This window comes from Paralichthys olivaceus, chromosome 3 (genome assembly GCF_024713975.1).
Source record: "Paralichthys olivaceus isolate ysfri-2021 chromosome 3, ASM2471397v2, whole genome shotgun sequence".
In the NCBI taxonomy this organism is placed as follows: Eukaryota; Metazoa; Chordata; class Actinopteri; order Pleuronectiformes; family Paralichthyidae; genus Paralichthys; species Paralichthys olivaceus.
The window spans coordinates 12961097-12987500 of record NC_091095.1 but is presented as its reverse complement, the minus strand read 5'-3'; the positions used below and the strand labels follow the sequence as shown (position 1 = coordinate 12987500).

General features: G+C 41.5%; 2 protein-coding genes across 7 annotated transcripts in view; both read left to right on the top strand.

The window, feature by feature from the left end:
• insrb (insulin receptor b) overlaps positions 1 to 16503 on the top strand; it is a 76367-nt gene extending 59864 nt beyond the window's left edge. The window contains exons 5-23 of the mRNA XM_020081198.2: positions 470 to 609; positions 984 to 1128; positions 1221 to 1435; positions 1792 to 1918; positions 2307 to 2551; positions 3161 to 3328; positions 3447 to 3645; positions 5142 to 5280; positions 5691 to 5844; positions 6477 to 6625; positions 8055 to 8211; positions 8949 to 9045; positions 9199 to 9266; positions 9408 to 9637; positions 10132 to 10242; positions 10343 to 10505; positions 10654 to 10783; positions 10878 to 11012; positions 11477 to 16503. Coding sequence (XP_019936757.1) covers positions 470 to 609; positions 984 to 1128; positions 1221 to 1435; positions 1792 to 1918; positions 2307 to 2551; positions 3161 to 3328; positions 3447 to 3645; positions 5142 to 5280; positions 5691 to 5844; positions 6477 to 6625; positions 8055 to 8211; positions 8949 to 9045; positions 9199 to 9266; positions 9408 to 9637; positions 10132 to 10242; positions 10343 to 10505; positions 10654 to 10783; positions 10878 to 11012; positions 11477 to 11831 — 3127 coding nt within the window. The 3' untranslated portion in view covers positions 11832 to 16503. The remainder of the gene's footprint in view (positions 1 to 469; positions 610 to 983; positions 1129 to 1220; positions 1436 to 1791; positions 1919 to 2306; positions 2552 to 3160; positions 3329 to 3446; positions 3646 to 5141; positions 5281 to 5690; positions 5845 to 6476; positions 6626 to 8054; positions 8212 to 8948; positions 9046 to 9198; positions 9267 to 9407; positions 9638 to 10131; positions 10243 to 10342; positions 10506 to 10653; positions 10784 to 10877; positions 11013 to 11476) is intronic.
• A 4279-nt stretch (positions 16504 to 20782) lies between these two features.
• Positions 20783 to 26404, top strand: part of arhgef18b (rho/rac guanine nucleotide exchange factor (GEF) 18b) — a 43325-nt gene continuing 37703 nt past the window's right edge. For 2 of the 6 annotated variants that reach the window (XM_069522011.1, XM_069522010.1), the window contains exons 1-2: positions 21136 to 21300; positions 26013 to 26095. In XM_069522011.1, the coding sequence (XP_069378112.1) occupies positions 21272 to 21300; positions 26013 to 26095 (112 nt within the window). In that variant the 5' untranslated portion in view covers positions 21136 to 21271. Of the gene's footprint in view, positions 20874 to 20986; positions 21301 to 22326; positions 22613 to 26012; positions 26096 to 26404 lie in introns of those variants that run through there. The other 4 variants (XM_020081134.2, XM_069522012.1, XM_069522013.1 and 1 more) reach the window with 4 other exon arrangements.

Sequence of the window (26404 nt, the reverse complement as noted above, 5' to 3'; positions counted from 1 at the left end):
GAATATGTCACTCCTGGTTCCAACCCACGCCACGACTGTACGTCACTGAGCATTCCTGCCTCATACCATTCAATCCTGCTCCATTTCATTTCTCATATCTGCACACACAAACCTTCACTGTATTGTTTTTTGTTTTGTTTTCCTCTTTCACAAACCAGGTTGTTGTTTTCTTCCACCGACTGCATTGCTCTGAAATACATCAATGATGTTTCCTAGCTTCTTGGCCCTTGACACTTTGCTCATCACGTTACAAATGATTGTGAAATTGGTCGCTCACATGAAGATTGCAGCTTTAGTTGTTGTGCAGCTTTGGTTTCAAGCAACATATTCTCATTTTTATAAACTGCACATCATTTCTACACTACTCCATATTGATCAACATGAGTAAGGTTCAGCTCATGAAAGATTGTTAATGCTGATGTTGTATTTATGGCTCTAATCTGTGTGCGTTTCTCTTGTGTGTGCACAGGTTGGCCTGTTCACCTTGTGCAGGCCTGTGTCCTAAACTGTGTGTGGGAAATAAGACGATTGATTCGGTAAACTCAGCCCAGGCTTTGCGAGGCTGCACTGTTCTCCACGGCAACATGATCATCAAGATTCGAGGAGGGAGTGAGTACTGCTACACCTCACTGTCTAACAGGCCTCGTTGAGAGGCTCTAGTTGTCTCACTGTCTCTATCCCTACCTCCATCCCAAGTGTTTCTCAGTCCCTGTTTGTCCCTTTATTAGGACATTTAGGTCGCCTGTCTGTATTTGTCTTATTTCTTATCATCTGTCTGTCTTCTGCTATCATCTAGTGGTTGTCTGTATGACCAGCTGTTTCAAGACAGCTTTCTTTTCAGAGATTTTCATTGTCTTAACATGTTTTGTTTTTTTCTACTTTTTTCTGGCATTTGTCTCTTTGACCTCTAAGATAAATGTATGCTATGAAATGTGCTTTATAAATAAAGTTTATAATATTTTTTTTCTATCATCCCCTTGCAGATAACATAGCTGCTGAGTTGGAGGCTAGTCTGGGCCAGTTAGAGGAGATCACAGGCTACCTGACTGTTCGTAGAGCTTACGCACTGGTCTCCCTCTCCTTTCTCCGCAAACTACGTATCATCAGGGGGGAGCATCTCGAGACAGAGTAAGTCCTCTCCTCCTCTCTTTCTCACCTCTCCTTTCCTCTCTTAAGTTGTATTTAACATCTTTATCTGTCTTGCCCTTCGCCTCTCCTAGTGTTCACGCCTTCTATGCGCTGGACAACCAGAACCTGAGAGAATTATGGGATTGGTCCAAGCACAACCTGACTATCCTGCGTGGTCGTATGTTCTTCCACTACAACTCCAAACTCTGCATGTCTGAAATCAGAAAAATGGAGGAGGTAACGGGAACCAAGGATCGCAACCAAAAGAATGACATCGCTGTACGCAACAACGGGGACCAAGCCTCCTGTAAGATATTCAAAAAGTCCGAATTATATTTGATGATAACAAACTGTATTTAATTTAATAAGTTGCAGATCTAAGTGTAGAATTTTGCAGCTACAATTTTTTATTTTTGAGTGTTTCAGTTATTAAACATATTAAAAATATATTAAAAACCTTTAAAGCTCATGAGGACATTCTTACTCTAGGTGAGTCGCTTTTAGCGTCAGATTTGTTTTAACACATGATTTTATAAATGAAAAAGCAGCAATCCTGTTTCTATGTTAATTCTTATTCTGTGATTACCTTGACCTCAAAAGCATTGATGTGTTTGACGTTCTGCTGTTGTTCTTTATTAAATACATACGCTTTTTAACCCTTAGGTGAGACTAAGCTGCTGAAATTCACTGTGATCAAGACTTCATCAAATATGATTATGTTGAAGTGGGAGCCCTTTTGGCCGTTAGATTTCAGAGACCTGCTGGGATTTATGGTTCTCTACAAGGAGGCGTAAGTAGCAGACAAAAATTTGTTTTTGATATCATTAAGTATTACCAAAGTTAGTCATATTGGGCAACTGCTATGCTTGAATGACTGGCCTTGTTTACTGTCACCGCCTTTGATACCTTTAATAATGTTATTTTAATGAAGACACTAAAAGCTTCAGTTGGTTTGGAGCAGGTCCTCTTCTCATTATCTTTAAATCTGATGAAAATATTTTCTCTGAGGTTTCACAAGGATCTGTTGTCGGAGTTTTGCTTTTTTATATGTATACATATAGTCTGATACAGAGGACTCACCGCTGTAATGTGACGATCTTGATAATATTAACTTCTTGTAAAAAATCAGGAACTAAACTAGAACAGTCTTCTGACCACTTTCTTTCCATCTGCTCCAGGCCTTATAAGAATGTGACAGAGTTTGATGGCCAAGACGCGTGTGGCTCTAACAGCTGGGCAATTGCTGATGTTGATCCTCCACCCCGTGACGGCAAGAAAGCGGAGGATCCGCGGCACCTAATCCGACCACTGAAGCCCTGGACCCAGTATGCCATAATGGTTAAAACTCAGCTGTCTGCATCTGATGAGCATCAAGTTCATGGAGCCAAGAGCGAGATCATTTACGTCCGCACCAATGCCTCCAGTGAGTTAAACCAAGCAAAAAAACCACACACACCTCTGCAATTATATTTTTGTGAGAATTTGTACCTTTTATTTTGGGCATTGGATTCAATAGAGACTGTTTAGCTTGGGGTTGAGAGTGTCAGACTTTAAAAATAGATGTTAAAGAAATTCTACACAGACTCACAGTATTTTGGAATTTTGACTTTCTTGGCTTAAGGGCACCCTGTGGAGTTTATTCTGTAAACAAGCACAGTTCTGTTTACATTCAGTGTTTCTCACCAAGACACAGTGTTTTGTGTCTTTAAGGCACAGCAAACACTCTGAATGTATTTTCTCATAAATCATTTGCAACATGTTTTCCACATATTCAACCTGCATTGTTAACATGTTTGCTTTGTAACAGTTTTCTTCCTCCCCACCTTTTCCTGAGCATCCGTATGTTTCTTGGCTTGTTTTTGTTACAACCACCAACTGCCCTTTGTTTTAACAGTTGCCAGGACAGGTTTCATTCATGTGATTGAGTGGGATCTCCTTTCTCATATTGGTTAAAGTCGCTCTGAATGAGGCCTAAAGTCATACAGTACCAATGCTGTGCTGACTATTGTCTCTCTTCCTCTGTCCTTCTCAGAGCCCTCAGTGCCTCTCGACCCCATCTCCTCCTCCAACTCCTCCTCTCAGATTATCCTGAAGTGGAAGCCGCCAACAAGTCCCAATGGCAACATCACCCACTACCGTGTCATCTGTCGCAAGCAGCCTGAGGACAGTGACCTCTACAAGTTCGACTACTGCCTACAAGGTTAGTGTCCACTGATTGCCGCTCCTGAGTCTGTCCAGAGTGTTGGAAAACAAGTCAGCTGCTGCCCACGTCACATTTTTAACTCTGACTGTCCCTCTCACCTGTTTCTTCTACTCAGGGATGAAGCTGCCGTCTCGCACCCCCACCCACCTGGACAGTGAGGATGAGCAGAAGTGGAACCACACAGATGAACCCACCTCAGGGGGAAGGTGCTGCGCCTGCCCCAAAACAGACAACCAGCTAAAGAAGGAGCAGGAGGAGATCGAGTACCGCAAGACCTTCGAGAATTACCTGCACAACGAAGTCTTCGAGAGCAGGTACACGTCTCTGATTGGAATTAAATGTTATTCTCAGGAAAGTATTCCCCATCATATGATATCATGCAATAAGTGATGTCATCAAGAAGTCCGAAAATTACATCATGCAATTGACTTCAAGTATTTTTATACAGGCTCGTCACATACATTAATGAACATGTACTTGTCTATTTTCAATGCTCTGTGCATTTGAAGTTATAGTGGCACCTAGAAGAGCTCCCTGTGTTATTAGTTTGAGTTTGTGGCCACACAGCAACAACACTGGAGCTCCTCTGTCCAGCCAGAGCACATCACTCCTCTTTTGTATCTCAACCCACATGATGTGTGTCTCAAAGCGACTCCCAACCTTGGTTTTTCCATCCATGTGTGTGGTCCAGGTGTTACTCATGTTGTGGGGACCTAAATCACAGCCAGTTGTAGTTATGGATACATTTTAGAATAAGTCACCTTGATCTTGATGATCATGTTGCTATGGAGAAAAGTGCAGGCTCGCAAAGCCTGGGCTGATTTTACCGAATCAGAAGTAAATGTTATTCATTGTAAGGCCTCTGAAGTCACAGAGACACGACTGTGCATGCGTGCAGTTTATATAGACCCTTGTTTTTGTACTGGGCACCACAGTGGGCACCACAGTGGGGGGCTTAGAGTGGGAGGTGCTGATTGTCTGGGCCCCGGTGCCCCTACCCTGACACACACAAACACCCACAGTCTCTCCCGCCGCTTCCCTAGGGGAGTGATTACTGTGCCCATTATCATTCATGCCAGTCAGGGATGCAGTCATGCAGATTGCCATTTGGACACACACACAAACCCCCAAACTCACACACACACCTCCGATGCATTTTGAACCCATGCCACTGAATCGGCCATGGTCAAGTACATGAGGAATAAAAATAAATGCACAGAGTGTGTGCTTTGTTTTTCCAATATAAAAAGAGATGCATGATATTTAGTGATTTTCTCCGACCTGAGTATTGTTTCAATCTTAACTCAGTCGTACACTTCCCTGTCGAGTGAGGGAGACACCTCCATTACAGCAGCTCTGGGGTAAAGTGCTGTGCTCAAGGAGACTCAATGGAGATCTTTAAAGATTCTACTTGATGTTACACTGCTGGAGTTCTGTGTCTTAACTCTGTTGCCTTCATGGCCTTTGTGGTTGACTTACACTGTGTGTGGACTTTGTGAACAGTTGACTTTGCTCATTGGCGCCACTGAGTGGTGAGGGTCGGTAAGTTCTCCCAGCCAGTAGTTGATGGTATTTGTGGATAAATGTCATGTAATCAAACTTGCCACACACTGTAAAGGTTAGTGTGAGCAGAGGTTCCCTCCACACTACTGCTTCATTCTAATTTTAACAAAATGCTTCCGACTTTATTTGGACTTCCCTAAGACTCATATAGAATCTTCAGAAGAAGTTTTTACCAACACTTCAAGACTCATTTTCTCCAGTTCTTGTATTGCCTGAACTTTGCTAACTAATTTTCTTGTTACTTCAGACCTACTCGCCGTCGACGCTCAGTAGGAGTTGCAAACGCCACCCTGCTCCCTAACTTCCTTACCGCAGCGCCCAGTTTTCCATTTGGCTCCACAACAGCCAGCCCTGATGATGACGACAAGGACGATGAGGGATCCAAGGTCTCAAAGACATCATATATTTTTATATCATATTAGTATTTTTCTGCATATCCTTTATGTGTAGAGGTATTTATTGTTGCCTTTTCTTTCCTTAATAGAAGCTCATAAAAAAGATCGAAAGTCGATTCTCTTTACAAGCCATTTGAAAAAACATCTGTAAATTCCTTTTAACTTGTTCTCTATCTAAGCTAATTATTAATGTTAAATTAGCATTCTGTATTTTTTGTAAATCACAAAAACATATTAATTTTTGTATGAGATTATATCACTACTAGGAAAAATGCAAAGAAGAGCACATAAACAAAAATTAAATGTTTCTTTTGGTATCACTGCAGTGTAAGGGAATTTGTCTGTGCCCATAAATCCTTGATGCCACTTGAGTGATAAGATTTCTCATCTTTTCTGCTCAGGTGGAGCTGAAGGTTTTCTCGAAGGAGTCAAAAGTCATTTCCAACCTGCACCACTTCACCAGTTACAAGATAGAGATCATGGCCTGCAACCACGTGACGGACATCAAACGCTGCAGCATGGCTACTTATGTCAGTGCCCGAACAATGCCTGAGGGTAAGAACCAAGCAAAACTCACACACATAGTTTGAGGTTACCCACAGTAGATGCTCGCTACAGCAAAGTATGAAAAACAATTCCTGACAAAAATCCTACCTTCATGAAGGTTATAGAGTTTTTGTTGAAACCATTACAGATCAATGTATGGATCATTTTGAAAGCTTTTTTTTGTGGTGTACTACATCAGAAATTTGGGCCACCCCATTTACATAAGTCCCGGTAGGCTATATCACAGATTTCCTCACACATTTAGCCTCGATAAAGTCGATAAATAATGAGAACTCAGATTAAAACTAGAATGGCACTCAGCAGAGTTCATACCTCTGCCAAGGCTCAACAGTGTTCTTATGAAACCACATTTGAATTCACTAGATGCAGATTTGATCTGGATCTGCATCAAAACTGAATGGGTTCTTCTGTGATTCATACCTTTCACCAAGTTTCCATCCAGTAGTTTTTGCATAATCCTGCTAACAAACAAACACTGATAAAAACATAACCTCCTAGGGGGAAAAAACACACAAGTTCTAAAAAGTGTTTTTTTCTAGGCAGAAGTTGCAAGTGACGACACAACTTTGCTTTACAATGTACTTATGTCACATGTTTGTCTTCATGTCTGGTTCCTGCAGAGAAAGCAGATGACATCCCCGGCCACGTCACCCATGAGATAGTAACGGCTGAGCCTCCCTATGTTTTGATCAAATGGAATGCACCCCGATCCCCAAATGGCCTCATCATCCTGTATGAGGTGTTCTACAGGAAAGTTGGAGACACAGAGGTCAGTTTCAACAATTGCCTAAGTATTAGAGTGTGGGGATACAAGAAAAGAAGTAAGGGGAAGGAAGGATAGTGGTTCTTTTTTAAGGATTGCAGTAGGCAGGGACGAAGGTGAGCATGAGGCAAGTGTGCTCTGTAGGAAGGAGAAATATGGGGTTCAAAGGCATGCATGAAAACATAGATGAAGGTAAGAAGAAGTGCAGAGGGAGGGAGTGATCTGGGTGAACTCTGGGGAGTAGATGCAGGTAGGAAAGGAGGGGTTTGCTGTATCTTCTCAAATTCTGTCTGTTCCTTATATAGAGAGAGGAACAAAGAAAATATTTGTTGACAAACTCCCAGTCCCACCACAGTGCGTGTTAACGTTTTCTGTTGCGGGTATTTGCATATTATTATTTCTGTTTGTGCAAATAAGTGCTTGTCTGTGACACTCTGAGTGTGTGTGTGTGCGCGTGTGTGTCTGAGTGTGCATGCATGTGTGCGTGTTGTTGTTGTTTACTTGCTGTAAATGTGTGAATTCATCTCTCATTGCTATTCATTGCTGCACTGCCTGACCCTAGGAGCCAGTAGCAGGTCTGTTGCCATAGTGACAGAGGCAGGAAGGAAGACTAGAATGCAGTGGCAGGGATGGACTGATCTCAGTCATCTCCAGTGCACTGAGCTGCACTGAAAACACACTAACACACCCTGCAGTGGAAACAAACTGATCTGGATGTTCATGTCAGAGGGTCACATTCATTATTTAGTTTATTGCTCAGTGGAGGAACAGAGCAACACCAAACACACACGAATGATCATGGAACATTTTGACATGTTCTCTAACCTCAGACTTACTACTCTGTGAATATTAATAATCAGTTTTGCAGGTTTTCTGCCACTAACAATACTTATTTTGTAATTTAAGCTTTCTCACATATTCTACAATGTGAGGCGGTCACTATAAAATTCAGTGATGTGCTACAATAGAAAAGAGAGAAAAAATAGTTAAAATACTGTTCATAAAATGTATATTTTGCATTCCCAACAATCTAAAATTATTCATTTATTCTTGCAGTCTAAGATTTTTACTTTCACAGTTTATCCAATATATTATTTCTTTTTTAGATTCAATTAAGTGGTTGGTAGAGGACAAATAGTATATATTCTTGGTGGTGTGGGTGAGTGACTCAGCCATGGACTCTAGACATAAAATCTCACTTTACCCTCAATGGATCAGAAGTTGCATAGAATGGAAATATTTAAAGAAAGATCTAGTAAATCATTTTAAAACCAGTTCCAGTGACATCGATCGAATTTCTTTATTTCAACATTAGATTTATTTCAACATTAGATTTCAAATCCAGAATCTCCTTCATACGTTGTTCACTTTAAGAAAACTCTTTATTCCCTGGTTTTATTCATCTTCATACTGAAGTCGTTTTTTCTTCTTCCAGGTTCACACAACTTGTGTGTCACGGCCGGCCTACCTCAAGACAGGTGGCACGAAGCTCTCGCTTGTGCAGCCTGGAAACTACAGCGTGAGGGTCCGCGCCACCTCCCTGGCAGGAAATGGTTCTTTCACAGAAACCACTTACTTCTTTATGCCCAATCGTAAGTCATCTCTGACCCAACTAAACTCAGAAGTGTAACAGTCATACATTACTCACATGCATCTGCAAGTTCATAAACTTAATTTTGCTATCGACTCAATGCTGGTTGGAGCAGGCGAAGGCCTTCGAGACCTTTTCTTTAGAACATTAAATGTATGTTTTCGTTGGAAAGTACATATAAGCTATTTAATGACCAAATATTTTTTATGCTCAGACTACAAAATGTTTGTGTCCGCTGTGTCTCACTGTGTGAGATTAGGCAGTTATAGAGACATAAATGCCATATTGTGATAGACTTCATGTTATATCCTGACCAGTCACTGTTTACCATCTTTTATGTGTGTGACGTTCCTGGAAAGAAAGCACTCAGGACTGTCTGTCAGGGTCAAGAATGTAAACAAGCTGTGTGTATGATACTGGCTCTTTGCGAACATAAAAGCCCGAAAACATTTCGATTGAACTTGCACCATACAACTCTTTCACTTTGCCATGTTTACATTTGCATGTGGTGTCATCTCATTGCTATTAGCTGTCTTATTGGTCAAGTGTCACAGAGGTGACGTAACCCATGCATGTTCGGACATTGTGAAGTATCCCAGATGTGTTGTAGGTTGTTTTCCCAGACCCCTCTGTCTACAGGTTAGAGCTGACATCTTGTAGTCTGACCCCAGTGTTACACATAATTATTCTTTATTCACACACAGTGAACTGACTGCTGACTTCTGTGTTTTATTGCAGCGGATCCAGGTTTAATTTGGATTGTGATTGGTCCAGTCTTTTGCTTTATCCTGCTGCTATTTGTGGGTGGTGGAGCCTTTTGGATAATCAAGAAGAGGTGAGATGGAGCTTATTCTGTTTAACAACCAATGGTGGGATTTGAAGTTTGAGTGTTTAAATACTTTGACTCAGTAGCTATCAGGGCTATGTCACTATTTTGACAAGTCTGAATGAAGCGTCTTACGTGTCTTCTGTGGTTGTTGTGTTACAGACAAACAGAAGGGCCGACAGGTCCTCTTATCGCCTCCTCCAACCCTGAGTACATCAGCGCTAATGATGGTAAGAAGGGCATCACTCTCTTTCGCTGTATATTTTCAGATAATAACCATCATTGTAACTGTATTTATAAATAAAGATATTGCCCCTGAATCATCTGCGAAAGCTCCACATAAACAAAATGGTCATTTGTTTTGTGTGTAGTGTATGTTCCTGATGAGTGGGAGGTGCCCCGCGAGAAGATCACGGTGCTGCGAGAGCTCGGTCAGGGCTCCTTCGGCATGGTGTACGAGGGTATCGCCAAGGACATCGTTAAAGGAGATCCAGATACACGCGTGGCCGTCAAGACGGTCAACGAATCAGCCAGCCTGCGGGAGAGGATCGAGTTCCTCAACGAAGCCTCCGTCATGAAGGCCTTCAGTTGTCACCATGTGGTACGACATACTTTCCTCTGACAGTCCAATCACAGAAGCAGTACTATACCATTAAAATTCTCTTGAGGATGGAGATCACTTGAGCTTTCAAAAAAAAACATATAATGTATATATCATAGAAAATTTCTCTTGGATGAGAGAATTGACATTATGGCTTTCAGTTGTCATTGTGTTGTCCTGTCTGCTCCTATTTAACAGCAGAAATGTTTCTTTTGAAGGTGAAGTAATTTAGGATGGTACACACTGTAGTGAAATATTGATACTGATAGATTTTAAATATACCAGGGATGAGGTTGAGTTTATCTTTCATCTTAAATGTAAAGGTGTTAACATCAACATCTGCTGATGAACAGTGTGGGAGGTGTGGTTCTTTAGTATTGCACAGGATGTAGGCTGCCAACACTTGGCCCATTTTAACAGAATTTGTAGTTTTTACTGTTCATAGTTTGCATGTGTATAACCACATGTGTTTGTCTTTATTTTACTCTGTGTAGGTGCGTCTGTTAGGTGTGGTGTCCAAAGCTCAGCCCACCCTGGTCGTGATGGAGCTGATGACCCACGGGGACCTGAAGAGCTACCTGCGGAATCTCAGGCCGGACTCTGAGGTAAGTAGCAAAAATGGTTACAGCTAAAGGCAGCTCAGTTCTGATATGTCCACCCATCACTGATGGACTGAATGAATGTATTCTTGTGTTTGTTTTGTAGAACAATCCAACGGGCCGTCCACCTCCCACATTGAAGGAGATGATCCAGATGGCTGCAGAGATTGCAGATGGCATGGCCTACCTCAACGCCAAGAAGTACGTCCACAGAGACCTGGCAGCCAGGAACTGCATGGTGGCAGAGGACTACACTGTCAAGATCGGAGGTACCGTTGCTCGTGTTTGTTTTCCTCGTTGTTTGTTCTGTTTGTGGTGAAGTTGAATCAAAGGCTTCACAGAGTAAACTATCAATGTGGAAATGTTTGGGTGTGTGCTCACAGTTGAGGTGTATTGAGCTGTCATTCTCTATCGTAGACTTTGGTATGACGCGTGACATCTATGAGACTGACTACTACCGTAAAGGAGGGAAGGGTCTGCTTCCTGTCAGGTGGATGGCTCCTGAATCGCTGAAGGACGGAGTCTTCACTGCCCACTCTGACTGCTGGTGAGACATAACTTTAGCAGTAGTTGTGTGTTCTTTTCAACCCTGATACATGGAGCATTTGATCACATTTGTCTGTGTGTTTGTGTTTCTGCAGGTCATTTGGCGTTGTGCTGTGGGAGATCAGCACGTTAGCAGAGCAGCCCTACCAGGGTTTGTCCAACGAACAGGTTCTAAAGTTCGTCATGGACGGAGGATACTTAGACAGGCCGGAGAACTGCCCTGAGAGAATGTGAGTAAATACAGACACTACCCTTCAACATAAGTTTATCTGCACTGTATGAAACACACTTTGGAATTACATCAATTATGATTATTCTTCACGTGTAAAGCTGTAGAATTGCAATACATTGACACAAGAAGAAATACATCTTAATCCATATTTCCAAAATATATTGAAAATATATTCATATTATATTAAAATAGTCGAGTAATTTCTTACCACCTACAAGTGCATGGACAAATACTATACTGTCTTTATCTGAGGTTGAATGTTAGATGCTCTTACTGCCACTACCTTCACACCTCTTATGGAAAAATTTAAATCCAGGAATATTTCGCTCTTTTATTTCCAAACGCTTATGTCACCTGTGTCATTATTGTCCACCACCATCCACGTGGTTATTTTTCCTCATTCAGGTTTAAATATGTGTTCTTCTTTCCAAAACCCCCTTTTTTAATATCTGATCCTTCCAGGCACAACCTCATGCAGATGTGCTGGCAGTACAACCCCAAAATGCGGCCAATGTTCCACGAGATCATTGAGATGCTGCGGGAGGACCTGCATCCCTCTTTCCAGGAGGTCTCCTTCTTCTACAGCGAGGAGAACAAAGTCCCAGAAACAGAGGAGTTTGACCTGGACCTAGACAACATGGAGAGCATCCCCTTGGACCCATCGTCATACTCTCAGAGAGAAGAGAGCTTAGGCAGGGACAGCGGGCCCTCTGTGGCCCTTAGGGGGAACTATGAGGAGCATGTCCCCTACACACACATGAACGGTGGCAAGAAAAATGGACGAATCTTATCGTTGCCCAGATCCAGTCCTTCCTAACATTTCCTGTTCCCTACACAAACTTGTTTAATCTTCCCTGCTCCTTTCCTTTCTGTTCCAGTCCATTTTTTCTGTATCCTTCACGTTCTTCTCATCATTTTCTAATGATTCTTATTCTTGGAGAAGCCCTTCAAAAAAAGACACAGATCTCAGGACTTTTTATTTTCTTCCTCATGGCTGCCAAACACAGGCAAGCAAGGGATGCAAACATAGTGCAACACTTCCTCCACAACACATTGGGCTGCTTATTACCAGATTACTTATCGATTGTTTTTCACTATTGCCACGTTTCCAGGACTCATCGTGACGGAAACAGATAGAAAAATAAACTGTGAACTCTACAAACCTTAGACAACCAAGATGGCTGCTTACGCTCAACCTCCTCAAGACTTGTCCCTACTTTACCCCCTTCCACCAAATCTGCATTTCCACTTTTCTGTGCTTTGTCATTTTTCTCCCATTGAAACCTTTTTACTCAGATAGTGGCCTTTTTATATGTGGCCTATAAACAAAGAGAAGTGTCTATCAGCGCTTACACTAATTTTCCTTTTGAACAATGAATCCGTTTGGAACAGTGGGATGACTTGCAAAGACTTGATCCTAGAACAAAACATCGATTCCTAGAATGTTTTCTTTTTGTTTTTTCTTTTTCATTTTTGGTTCTGCAGAATTCCAAACTACACACAGATTCATCGGGTGTTTGGTGAATAGTTTTAATTTATTTACTCTTATCATTATTTTCTCTTCTCTCTCTTTCTTTCTGTGTCCTCACTATATGGCTGAAGGATATTTAAACAGTTAAAGAATTGGACAAAAGAGTTCATCAGACTGACCAATAGCTGCTGCTTTGATATATTTTACTGGGTATATAAATATATAAATATATATATATAATATATATATATATAGTATATATGGAATATTGGCATTTCTGCACCAATATTTTATATATAATATATGACATACTGATGTTTTTGTAAATAGTTCATATTTGTAAGATTATTTTTTTGCTAGTATTTTGTTTTGCCAGGTTTTTCTTTTCTTTTTTCTTTCTTATTCTTGTAGCCCCAGAAATCACACAAACGTACCGTTAGTGCTCTCTGCGTCTTAGGCCTCCACCTCCACCTTGAACTCCACCTCTCTAAAATTCTCCATTGAGATGGGAAAGAGGAACATCACAAAATATTGTAAACTCACCTCATCTTTTATTTTTATAAACCTCGCTCCCACCGAGAGCTGTTAATATTTGGAGGCAGCTTCACTACAACAACCAGAAAAAAAAACACGAAACAAAGAAAACCAAAAAAGCTTTATGTTAAAGGGGAATGAGGTCTTTGCAGGTTAAACTGCACCTGATGTGTGCTTGTGTCTGCTCTTGCTCTGGTCAGATCACGCTGAAATTAGTTTGGTTATCACAGGTCGATTCTGTCGTTCACATCATTGTGCTAGTTGTCAGTGTTAACTGTCAGTGAGGTCAGAGACTGGTGTCGAGAGCTTGTCCCAGCTTAGTGATAGTACTTCCTTATGTCAGCGTGACGGTGATGGCTTTTCAGTGGTGTCTTTGCTGCTTGTGGTCAGAGCAGGTTGGGAGTTGACACCAGCTCTCAGCAAAAGGCAAGAAAAGTCCTTTACTTTTATTTTGTGTTCTGGCCCTAAAGTCCTCAGACGTTCCCTTCCACTCTGACCTGAACTCTGGCATAGTTCAGGACCTTTGTGTTGGATGGAAGGTTTTATCAAATTCACCCCTCTTATTGTCGCTCTGTTAGATTTGCTCTGCACCACATACCTCCTGCTTCCTGAGGCCTCCCATTGGCTGTCAAAATCGCTGCTCAAAACCAGGCTGGTGGAAATTTCCACGTTTTCCACGTGGAGGGCTGAGAGAGAAACGTGGAAAGTTCTGAGTGTATTCAGAGTCCACAGCAGGTGGAGAGAGGAGGGCAGTGTCTCTGTCTCTCTGTCTTTCAATGCTTCTGAGAGAAAGGGAGTGTGAGTGGTTGTTAATCCTATTATTCTCTCTGCTATCACATGCAGCTCGGCAGTCAGGACACAGTGTGCAGCAGCTATTTCACTCAGGTCTGACATTCCAGGATTTAGTTGGAACTGCTCGTTCCCTTGCCCCCCCCCAATGTTATGCCAGTCTGCTGGCAAAACTGATATCATCACCACACCCCATCAGTACACACATGAAAGACTGCTTTATTCTATATGACTTCTTAATAATCAATTGCTAGAGATGCAGCAGAAAACAGATCTTGTTAAAAGGAGAAATTTGTCCCTCCTGCTGGGAATCAAAACATTCCCTCTAAATGTTCCCTCACACAGAGCTACAGTAAAGTTATGGTGCTCGGTGCTGACCCCGCGATTTGTCTCTTTAGGATCATTACTTTTGTCCGGAGCCCGAAGGCTAACCACATCAGTAGATGACAATAGTCAGCAGACGATTAGAGAGGATTTTCTTTTTTTTATTCTTGTAGACACAGACCAGTGTATCTAGCCGAACAGCATTCAGCACTAATAGTATAGCCAAAGTGTTGGCAGCTTGCTGTCAACAGCGAGAACCCACGGAGTTGGAGTCAGAAGGCGGAGAAGCTGCCTCCACGTTTTACCAGTGCCTTCCTAAACCCACAGCCACGTCCAGGCTAGTTCTGTTGGCTAGTGTAACACACAGGCCTCTGTGATCTCTTGACTATATTTCTCATGAGGTGACGTAAGGCATAGAAATCAGAGCCCTCTCTTACATTTGTATCTGTCGGCCTTTAGAAGAGGAATCAAAGTCTTTGGGGGCGGTTTTGCCAGTTGTGAGGTTGAACAGTGAAGTTCACTGGTGCATCAGCGGTGACACTGTGGATTGGCCTGAGTTTCGGAGCGCTCAGAGGTACCTGAGGTTTGGATTATTAATTAAAAATGAATTAATTATTCTGAGAAGTTACAATCTTGGGCTTTTTTACTTTGTAAATAATCTGTGACATAGTTTGGAAAATAAAAGCAACATTAAAAAATACATAAATGAAAAATCTGATGCCTGTCGGTTGTGTGAAAAATGGTGGAGGTCAGCTCTGTCACACTTCCAAACTACAGACTAATACCTGCTCTGATCTGAAGTCTCTGGCTTTACATCGAGTGTACTTCATTTTCCTTATATTTCCTTATATACACACTACCCATGTAGAATTAGTATGAAGTTTGGAAGTGGAATGTGGTCTCGACCCCACCTCGACCTAGGTTGCTTATCTTGTGGTGGTGTTCACACACATATGCAATTTTTAATTAAGATGGTGCCCATATCTTTGAAATACCAGATATTTATTTTATTATGATCATTGTCGATGTATAAGAAGAAACACAGTTAGCTTTTTAGTCAAGCATTTTTACCGTGTTTGCGCATGGATGTGATGTAAAGGCCTAGTTTGTTATTGTACAGGAGGAGCAGCTGGTGGTGAGCAGCAGGAGTACTAGTTAGTTAGTTTGTTAATTAGTAAGTAATTGTTGTTGTCTTTGTGTTTGGCCAGAGTCTACCTCAGTACATATGGATGAATCAGTCTAAAAGAGCCCAAATCATCCCCTTCAGTCGCTCAATATCTCGTCATTTTTAATAATATCATGTTTTATCGTACATTACAGACACTGCTGATGAATTAGTTTCCACTGTGGTGTTTTAAATGCCTCTGACTCTTTAGTTTTCCCAGATTCATCTCCCTCTTGTTTCCGGGGGAAATTTCTCTGTGACTGTGGTTATTGTTGGAAATACTGCCCGTCACATTTTGTCATTTAGATTTTCTGTCTTATTTTTATATCATTGGAACAAGCCTTCAAGTATTTTTCCACATATTTTGAATTCAGCACATGTTACATGCGTTAGATCAGACATTAAATTGGCTTTAGTTTATAAAGAGGCTTCCCCCGGGCGCTGGGAGAATCTACGTATCTTCACATCAATCCTCTCGTCTCTTTGTAGCAGCGGCTCTACTTGTTTCGGTGTATGTGACATAAGCATGAGCAAAGAAAAAAGAAGAAACTCTTGTGACTCTCAGTGCACACTGTATCTGTGATCACCTCCACACAGCCGACAGCCGATGCAGGCTCAGCTCATTCTTTTTTTTAAATGATCTCATCTTGTCTAAACCTGTTGTTTGGCAGAAAGCCCTACTCTTCCTCCTCTTCTTCTTCTTCTTCTTCTTCTTCTTCTTCAGTCTGTCAATCTGTCTCTTTGTGGTCACAACAGTTAGCGCTCCGTTCCCCCGTCTCCTCCGGTCATGCTCCATTCATTCATTTGTGGATCTGCTTTTGTTTTGTATGTATATTTTTTCTACTGTGAATATCAAGAGACGACCTTTATTTTCTGTCAATGCCATGGATTGGGTCTGTTGTGGCTGATCAGGACACAGACACCTGGGCTGGTTCAAAGTTTTAAGGAGAGGAGGAACCACGTGTCCCCTCCTCCCTCTTCAAAGAAGAAAACATGGACTGGGACAATCCTGTGTGCCATAAGAACTATAAACAGACATGAAATCTAGATTGTAAATTTTCGTCTCAGGGAGGCGGCCTGATGCTTTGTGGTTGGAGGATAAGGAGGAGGAGGAGGAAGAGCTACCTACCTACCTTTTATCTACTCTGACTGAAGCGCAAGTTCTCAGCATCCTTGCAAAAAAAAAAAAAAAAAAAAGAGTAAAAATGGAGATGATGAGCCCAACGACAAGTTTTCAACAACATAAACCCAAACATCCTTTTTTTTCATGAATAAAAATTCTCCCCTGTTGTTCAAAGATGATCAGGAATCCTCACTCTCTCTCTGACGTGACTGGTTTGGACTGCCCTCTAGCGATTGGACGGGAGCGTTGCAGGTCAGGGGTGGCAAAGCAAACAGGGCCCCCGACCGATAGTGCCTTGCTCGGACTAATAGCCTGCCTGACCCCCTCCCATCGAGTCCACCGCCCTCCTCCCCCGCCTCGTGAGCAGAACTGCCGCTGACTGCTGTGTCTCCACCAATCACTGCAGAGGATTTTTCCACCTCCAAAACATACAATGAAAATACATGAATTGTGTTTTTAAGCGTCCTGTTTTCTTTAGAGGAAAAAAAACATTCTAACTGTAATTTGGGATTATTATGTGACTGATGATATTTTTACCAAAAAAAAGAAAGAAATAATGAACTTGTGTCTCTACTCTGCTAAGCTCTGGCTTGCTCTGTGCATGGAAAATGAATTATCTATACCAGCGGATAGCTTATTAATTTGATGTTTACTGTTTTTTTTGTTTTGCTTCTCATCAGTCTGTTTTGATAATGATGCTCCAAAGCACATGCAAAAACCCTTGATTAGCAGCAAGTGACTGCATTACAACCGGGGGTAGTTTCCATTAGAAATGCAATCAGTAAAAATGAAATTAACTGATTATTAAGCACTTAACTGTAAATAGCAGCAGATCACCTTGGCTCCTGAAAAAAACAAAAGCACTTGATCTTAGGGAAGTTTAGGTATTTTTTTGTTGAACTCTGGTGCCCTAAAAAGCGGTTGGACAGAGCCTGCTCGTAAAGCAGAGCAGGGGGAGAACAAAGCATTGTATGTATTGTTTTGTTTTAAAGAAAAGAAAAAAGTATTACATTTTAGAGATGTTGATTTCTATTTTTTTTAGCCAAAGTAGGGAGGGCAAAAATACAATTACTTTTTCTGACTGTAAACTTTTACTATTGTACATTATGAATTTAACATTGTTATCAATGTGTATATAACTTTTTTCTAAATTTAAAAAGATAGACTTTGTTTTTGTTGTCGTTTTCGTTTTGTGTTCATGACACAACCCACTACACAGAAACGAGCAGAGTCGAGTCTGTTGTTGTTTTTACCAGGAGCAGCACAACTCCAGTCTGAGGGCTTAACCCTGTGTAACAAGACACAAACAGTATGTGGGCTGAGATGTTTTCACAGCGACCCCTGCTCTTAATCCGATGCATGTTCTGAATGTTGGCCATCAAAGAGGTCACACATTTGAGCCCCCCCTGCCCAGCCACAGTGACACGTCACCCGTAAAGCCTTTTTCTTGTGTCATAAACGCATCGCCTATCGCTGATGTTGTCGTATGGTAATTGTTTCCGACAAGAGATGTGTGTTTAGTTTGCAAATGTGTTTTTATTTTTTTATTGTGAAAAACTGGAAAAGACCACTGCATGTCCTTTTTGAAGAAGAGGAAGCATGAGTGATTAAATCCTGAATAAGCTAAAAAAAAAAAAGAAAAGTGAAATCATGGTTCAACGACCATGAATTATGTAGTCGACTGTAAAGCTGGAGCCGTTAAAGGAGTAGTTTGACATTCGGGGAAAATAAGCGCTCATTTGCTTTTAAATGCAGAGTTTGATGAAGATCCATATCATCTCGTGTCTAATGTGCTACCCATTAAAGCAACAGCTTGTAGCCCTTAGCATAAAGGCAAGAACATTATCAGGAAACGGCTAAAATCCACCAACAAAAACATCCATCCATCCATTATCTGTATCACCTCTACTTTCAGGGGCTGCAGCCAATCCCAGCTGATACTGGGCAAGAGGCTCTACAAGAGAAAACATCAATTCGTCATTTTATGGATGTCAGATCATAGTCCAACATGTGACCCCTTAGAAATATTTTTTATTCTTTTTTCATACAGAATAAACAAATTAACCCTTTTTTTATTTGGGAACTTTATGTTAAAGTGTTTTCTTGTTCAGTATAAAATTTACTTCAACAAGGAACAATTTTCAAGAAATATTCAATGATGTGTGGCTTTGCTCAAAGCTGTAGATCTAACAGTAAACAAGGAAGTACTTAAATGTGTACCTTACTGAATCAATCTGAATTGTGCAATCGCTTAATAATTGGCCCCTCTGTATAAATTGTGGCCCCGTTATTCCCCCTGATATGGAAAAATCCTAGATCTGCCACTGATTACTGCTAAGCTAAGCTAACCATCTGCTGGCTGCATCTTATATTTAGTGGATGAACACGAGAGTATCATCTCTATCTGCTTCCTGCAGTAAACAACCATTTTCCTCTGAAAGTCAAACTATTCCGTGGAGGAGGCTGAGTGTAAATCGGCTGTAAATGAATTTAGTACTTTCTGTCAGGAGTGCAGAAGAACTCGTCCTGTTTGTGTTATTGATGAGGCAGAGAGACGCTGCTGGCCTCAGACAGACAGACAGAGGTGATTTTGAGGGTGTTGCTGCACGTGTGGTGACCCTGATTGTTAGAAGACAAATCTGAGGAGACGCAGCCTCTTCTTGACTCTTCGTCAGTCCAGTGGTCTGCTCCAGTTTACACACCAGTACCTTCTACTTGTCTCTATCCTGTTCCCTGTGCTGTACGTCGTTTAAATCGGTGGAGTTGTGTCTTTGTTGTCCTCAGTTGAAGTCTTTTTTCCACGGCTTTCTTTGTCTCGCTGCTCCTCTTCCTCCTCCTCTCCCTCCTCTGTGTGTCCGTCAAGTCTCTTTCTCTCCTCGGTGCACATAGGTGGTCCTCCCCCAGAATGCTGTGTGTAGTCTTGCAGGATACCTCTTTTATTAGTGTCATTTTTATTGCCGATGAAAATGCTGATGTATTAATTTTTTGGGATATGTTGTGTATACATTATGTTGAGACATCAGTGTGTATGCAGACAGGTGTATATGTGTGTATGTACAGTCCAAACTCCCCCTGAACCCGCAACAACCCACAGAGATCGCTTCATCCCTCACACTGGATCCAAATGTGCCATTATCTTTATGTATCACAGAAATCAACATATTCGACACACACACACAGATACACAGAAATACATGCATATTGTACAGGATCAAAAATGTGCCATGACTAAATGAACGCTTGACAATTTATTTTTTCTATGTTTTCAAAGGAGAGTCAAGTAGTGACATGTACAGAAAATGTTGCAATGATATGAAAATAAAAATCTTGCTGTGTGTAAATTATTCAACAATTAACTGTTTATATTAAAATTATGAATAAAATTATTGGAGAAAATGCGTCGTCTTGCTCTTTTTTAAGTATCAACTGAGGCTGGTCCCCAGAAGTCACATGACGCATGTCACCCTTTAACAAATATACGGTTTTATTAGCGTAGGACAGATTGTTATGATCTGACTGAAGAAAACTGAAATACAGACTAGAGAGAGGAATTTTTTTTTTAATGAAAGTATTGTAGGTTTTAATGTACTTAATAATGTAGTCTTTCCATTTTATGTCACTCTGCTTTGTTATATTGCACCCCACATTTATTTGGCAGCTGTTCCAAACTTGTTTCCAGCTCTCGTGTTATCACACTCACGATTCACCATCGTAGCTCGTCCACAGTCTCCTGAGTGTGGGCTGCTGAATTGATCTCATTACACAACTGTGCTCACAGTCACCTTGAGAGTTTGTGTTTGCCCCTCATTTCCCTCTCCCGGTGGTCAGCCTCACTTTCTTACATTATATACAACTATTATTGTACAGGATGAATAAGAATATATGTGTTGTATTTTTGAATTAACTGTTCACTGCAAAACCCATGGACAGCAACATACTACATGTCCACTATCACTCAGGTGTGTTTCATGAGACAGCGCCACACTCTGTAAATGGACTGTAATTATTTATTTCTGCTTAGTGGACAACCCCCCTACCTCCCCAGCCACTGCTGCGCACAATATTTCTATCATGTCAGAGAAAAGGATGCAGCTGTCCATTGTGCAAATGCTGGCACTGGGAGGTTCTTTCTTACAAACTAAATGCCATTATGGGGTTTTAACCCACAACCTTAGCGTTATTAGTGCCACACTCTAACCATCTGAGTAAGCGTCTTCCAAATCTTTGTTTTTCACACTCACTTGAGTGTGAATTGTGTTTCAGGGGAATACGCCAGCTCATACATAATTCACACAATTAATGGGTGTGATTGAGAAGTTACGCTCAGACTGAAACCACCAACAACACGTCTTTCCGCTCTGACTCTGTTTCTCCGACCTCAGATGAGTGAAGCCACAAAACATGCAGACGAGAAGAACTCAATCCTGCAGCTCAGACTAACGATAGTCATGAGGTAAGACTACACACGCTGCCTGAGTGTCAGACAATCTGACAGAGTCTGTGAGGTCAAAGGTCAATAATCCTGTTCTCTCATTGTCCAATGACGACTCTGCTTGAAAACTACAGTTGCATTTCCAGTGGGCATTAGTGCTGAGCCAGGAGGTGCCACTGCGCATGGGTTTCAAAGCTGCAGTGATGTGTGAAAGTCAGTCAGCGTCGCTTTGTTCCTTCAGCTGCACAGTCGGAGAAAAAGAGGAAGCGGGGTTGAGATCCTGTGGCTGGCTGCTGCTTCAGCTCTGAGTGTGAGGACGGAGTCAACATTCTCACACAGCACTGTCAGGCCACAAGAGCTTCAACCATCTCTTCTCCTCTGTTTGGTTTTATTCTGATGCTCAGATATAAAGGAATCGAATGCAGCCACCTGTTACCTACCATCACATGTAAGTAGAGTCTGACTTTGTGCACACCCTCCACACCAGGGCCTGGTTCTTTCTTTGCATTTGCTCAAACACGGTGTGAAATGTGAGTTGCTCTGCTGCTTTTTGAGATGTTTCCACTCTTCCTCTCTGTGCCAGTGTTTTTCTTCCCCCTGTCTGTGGGAAAGTTAGTAGACTTTTCCACTTGATGTGCAGCGAGCTGATCTTGACAGTCATCCGTGATCACACTGGTGCAAATTAAGGAGCACAATGGTTGCAGCAGCTCTCAGCCTCTGTGTGTAGTAGCTGGAGCAGTGAGAGACACGTCCTCTCCTGTGCACGGATCAACCCAATACTTAAAAGACATTTTGCATTTTCGAGCGTTTAACAGAAGACGGGATGGTGACTCAGAATAGGAAGAACAACAGCACGTATCATTGCCCGACACTTGCACTGCATGTACTTCTCTTTTTCAGTTTCCTTAAAACAGTCATTTCTAAACTGAAAATAAAGAATTCATTCTACAATCCAAATGCACATTATCTACCTTTCTTAGCTCATGTTTAACTTGTGTGTCAGCCCAAAAACCCATTTCTGATCGCATGTCATTCCACTCATCTCACAGAATTATACTGTGACTTTTTGCCATAACATCACCAGGAGTAATTTAAATTGAGATGCAGGGATAAATGACTTTAAATCTATGAGTTCTGCATCCTGGCAGATTGTATCTACGGCGAGGCAGAATTAACAAAACTTAATATACAATGAGTGGCCAGCATCATTCAAAGCCTTCTTATTTAAAAACATAGAGTTAGTCCAAAAACAGGACAGATCTTCAGTGTTTTTAGTTGTTGTTCCTGAAGCTGAGGCCTGAAACTGCGAATAAACCACTGAATGTTGATTTGGACAAACTTTATCAGCATGTCCAAAGAAAACCCCTTCATCTTTAATTCCTCCGTCTCATTCTACCTCTCCTCCCACTGTCACCCTTTTTTTCCCTCCTTTCCTACTCTCTCTCTCTTTCTTTCTCTCCACTGGAGTCTTCAGGGAGGTAATCCCCAACCAACAGCAGATCCCTGACCCCAGCCTTGTACTCTCTCTTTCTATCTGTCTCTCTCTCTCACTCTTTCTCCACTCTCCTCCCTCTCTCCATCGCCCCCCACCCCCCTCGTCACCCAGCCTTCCTCTCGCTCGGTGCCAGAGCTCCAGTGTTTAGCCAGCTCCAGTTCCAGCTGGCCTCCCCACTGCGCTGCTGCTATGGCGGACTCCCCTCTCAACAACTCCTGGCCCTCCTTCTCCAAACTCTGGATGAAGAGATGGTCCTTTAAGAGAGGTACGAGAGAAAATCTGCTTTTATTTGGTTACAGTTGGTTTTAGAGGCTGAGAGGAAAGAGCTGGATAGAGAGAAGCAGACGCCCAGATGTTGTGGCCTGGATGTGACCTGAGGATGTTGCAGCTGTGTCATATGTGTCTCTTGGCTCTGTTCATTTTCTTTAACTCAGTCTGTAACTCAGTTACGTGAGATTTTGTTGACCATTTTGACCTGGCTGGGGTTTGTGGTGAATGATAAGTGCACACGTTGAGTAACAGTTTGCTGTGAAGTTTAAAAAGTCATTCCTAACCTGGCCATGTTTTTTCAAGAGCTGAGAAAGGACAAAAGTCCCCGTTTTAATATTCTGAGTATCTATTTGAAGTTCCTCATGCTGTGTCTTTAGTGCTGCTACTGTCACATGTAGAAGCCTAAATAGAGAGTTTTTAAAGGTTTGGTGCAGCATTGGTTTGATTTTACAGTTAAGTAAACTCTGAGAAAAGAAGACTTTAGCTTTCAACAAACCATAGAAGCAACAGCTCATTTTTTCTGTTCATCTTTCCTTCTTATCTCGCTCTATAACTCAGACTGTGAGGTACTTCATGCTCTCTGTTCCCATGCAGCTAACATGGAAGAAGCTTCAGTTGTGTGAGCTCGGCGCTTCACACAAATGTGTGATCAAAGATGATCTAGGAGATGACAGCGGTTCTGATCTGTGCTTCATCCTCAGATCTAACAGCCTCTGTGTGCTGTTTGCACACACACACACACACACACACACGTGGATACAAACAATACAGGTACTCTATGGTCACCATGACCTTCAGCCAAACAGTTGCTGTGTTGGGAGCACATCTGTTCAAATCTATGTGCATGGTAATAACTCATAATATAATATGTCAATAATCAACTGACTGTATCATATGATGTCAGGTTCCTCTTGTGATTGTCACACAGCTTTGACAACGTTCTTTGTGGCAAACACGTGCCCTCGTTTCCTTCTCGCCACATTTGTCCATCTTTTCACATGACCCATCAAAATACTGAACACAAAAGGTGTCACATATTGTCAGGCACAATTTTATGACTTGCAATCTGCATAATTAATGCTTCTATGTAAAAGTACTTTTTTCATAGGACTCATTAGAATTGCTTTTTTTCAGGTATAGCAAAAGCACAAAACTGTTCAATAATTTAAAAGACAATTTGAAGACAACATTTTTACAGAAAAAACAAACTACAGCTATTTGGTTTGCGATCGTCTGTGGTTTTACATTATCCAGTCAAATAAAACAACATCAGTTCCATATATTCAGTATAGTGGCTGGTTTTTCGATCATCTGTTTGACAATGCCAAGTCAAGTCAGTTCTAGTTATTTAGCCCAGAATCAAGATTTAGCAATTTGTGCAACATACATGTATGAAACCCTCCATCTTTAAAACATCAATATCAACCAGAAAAAATACACACAAACATTTAATGGCATAAAACTGAGACAAAACTGTGGAGCAACAAAAGAGAGATTTTCTCTTTGACTATCCTGCTGTTACAGTTGTGGAAATAGTAATAAAATGTGAATAAAATGAAATGTTAAAGGAAATATACTGAAATGTATTGGAAAAGAAGAGTACAATATAAAGTATAAACAGAGTATAATACTGACTACATATTGATTAATTAATTGAAAGAGTTTTAAGCAGGTTGTTAAAGTCATTGATTAATCAGGTGATAATCGTCATTAGTTTTAGCTGCAGACCATCCTTTGTTATGTGAAGCCAAACTGTGGGAAAACAGCTGACTGTGAGTATGACAGTGCCAGAATAGTTATGGACACACACACACACACACACACACACACACACACACACACACACACACACACACACACACACACACACACACGCAGCTTCACTAATGTTTCATCCTTGTGTGATGTATTAGCAGATATGAGAGGCCAACCATAAAAGGCTACAGCAGCTCTACAGCAACAAGCAGCCGCTGCAGTGTCTGTACCGAGTGTCTAAGTTTACTCTTAACACAAGAGGGATTTGGATGCAAACGCACTCCCCCTCCAGTGAGGACACTGCCACACAGCCAGTGATTTAGTAATATAGAAAATAGATCTACAGTGTGTCTGTCGCTGTGTTTATCTGTGGCTGCTGCGCTGCACAGGGGAGTGGATGGTGACATGGTGCAGGACTCAGAGTGTGGCCTGTCTGCATTTTATCTCTCTGCACAATTCCACTTGAGTTTGATGGTAAGATCACAGATACAGATGAATATAATGAAGTGTGAGTTGGAAAAATCTTAGTTTCAGAATATGGATCAAGCTCAATTGCTCAATTGCTCTCTTATTTCCAACTTACTTGTTGATGGTTTTACTTTTAGTTTGTGGAAAAAGGAGGAGTTGAATTCCTCTAAGTTGTGCTGTCATCATCAACTGAGCCCCTAATATATTTACATTGATTAGGGGCTGGTTAGTGATGGGTGGTCTTATTTAGTGCTGCTCTCGCTGCAGGTCAGTTGCTGAAGTAATTGGTCTTTATTGGTCTGTGATGTGAGTTTTGAATGGCCTTAGAATTGAGCTCAGAGAGGTTTGACATTGGGTCCAATTTGCACGTCAGAGATTAGCATAGTTAATTAAGATTTTCACAGTTTTTAAAGCTGCTCTTATTATTATTCTTATTAAATGACTGCTTGGGTTTGCAGAGGTGGTGGAGACCAAAGTGGAGCTAAAAGAGTGTGAATCTTCGACTTACATTTGTCCGGTGGAAGAAATTTACTCCAAATGATTTCCAATGTTCCACCCAGAAAGTTGAAGATATCAATGTTGTGTTTGCAGCCAGTTACTTTGAGCCCAAGTGGTGGAACGATAAATTACTTCATCTTTAAAGGAGAAAAAACTATTTAGATCGAAAGAGCAAAAAAAGGTGGATGTTTCTGTTTCTTTTTTGGCCCCACAATGATTTACCTGCAGGCCGAGACATAGATTTTATACAGGTACAGGTAATCAGGTACAATACAGGTCATAAACCCTGCCTCCTCCTTGTTATCAGATGGGACATGGACCAAATTAAAATGTCGAAATACAGGTCAAATGCATATTTCTCAAAGGTGTTTCTTGTCATTTAGGTAGTTTTTATCGCAATGATGTCAAAGTGTTCATATTCTGATAAGTTTAGTTTTTAATTAGTTATTTGTTCCTATAGAAATGGGGCGAAATATCATGATTGACAGCTGAGACTGACTCGTGATTGGTCAAGAGCGTTTATCGGCAGGACCTTGATACCGCGGCTCCATCCCCTCATCGCTACTGTGTAGACTGTTGATCCAAATGATGTCATAGGTGAAAGATGTTTTTGTTAATATATGGGATATTTTGGCTTCATATTCTGATCGTGAAAGTTTCTTCTTTATACACAGTCTGTGGTCCAGAGAGGTCGACCATGCAGTGCCTCCTCGTGTCCAGCCCCCATTCACTCCTCAGTTCCTCACTGAAATAACAGGTAGACACATACTTGATAACATTAGGAGATGAACCTTCACTAAAGGGAAGGAACCTGGACCAGTGTGTTGAAGGAGAGTTGAGTCAGGCCCTGGGGAGCCAGGCTGGCTTCGGCTGAGGGTTCACAGGAGGCGTCTCTTATGAAAGGGGGGTTATGTAACCTGTCGTTTGAGGATCTCCCCTCCCCAGATACAGCTGAAACCCAAACACTGAACATGACATACACTCAGACGTCTTAACAGGCTTTCACACACCACAAGATACTGACAGGTTTATTTTCCTTAGGTAAGAAATGTTTAATTGATTCACT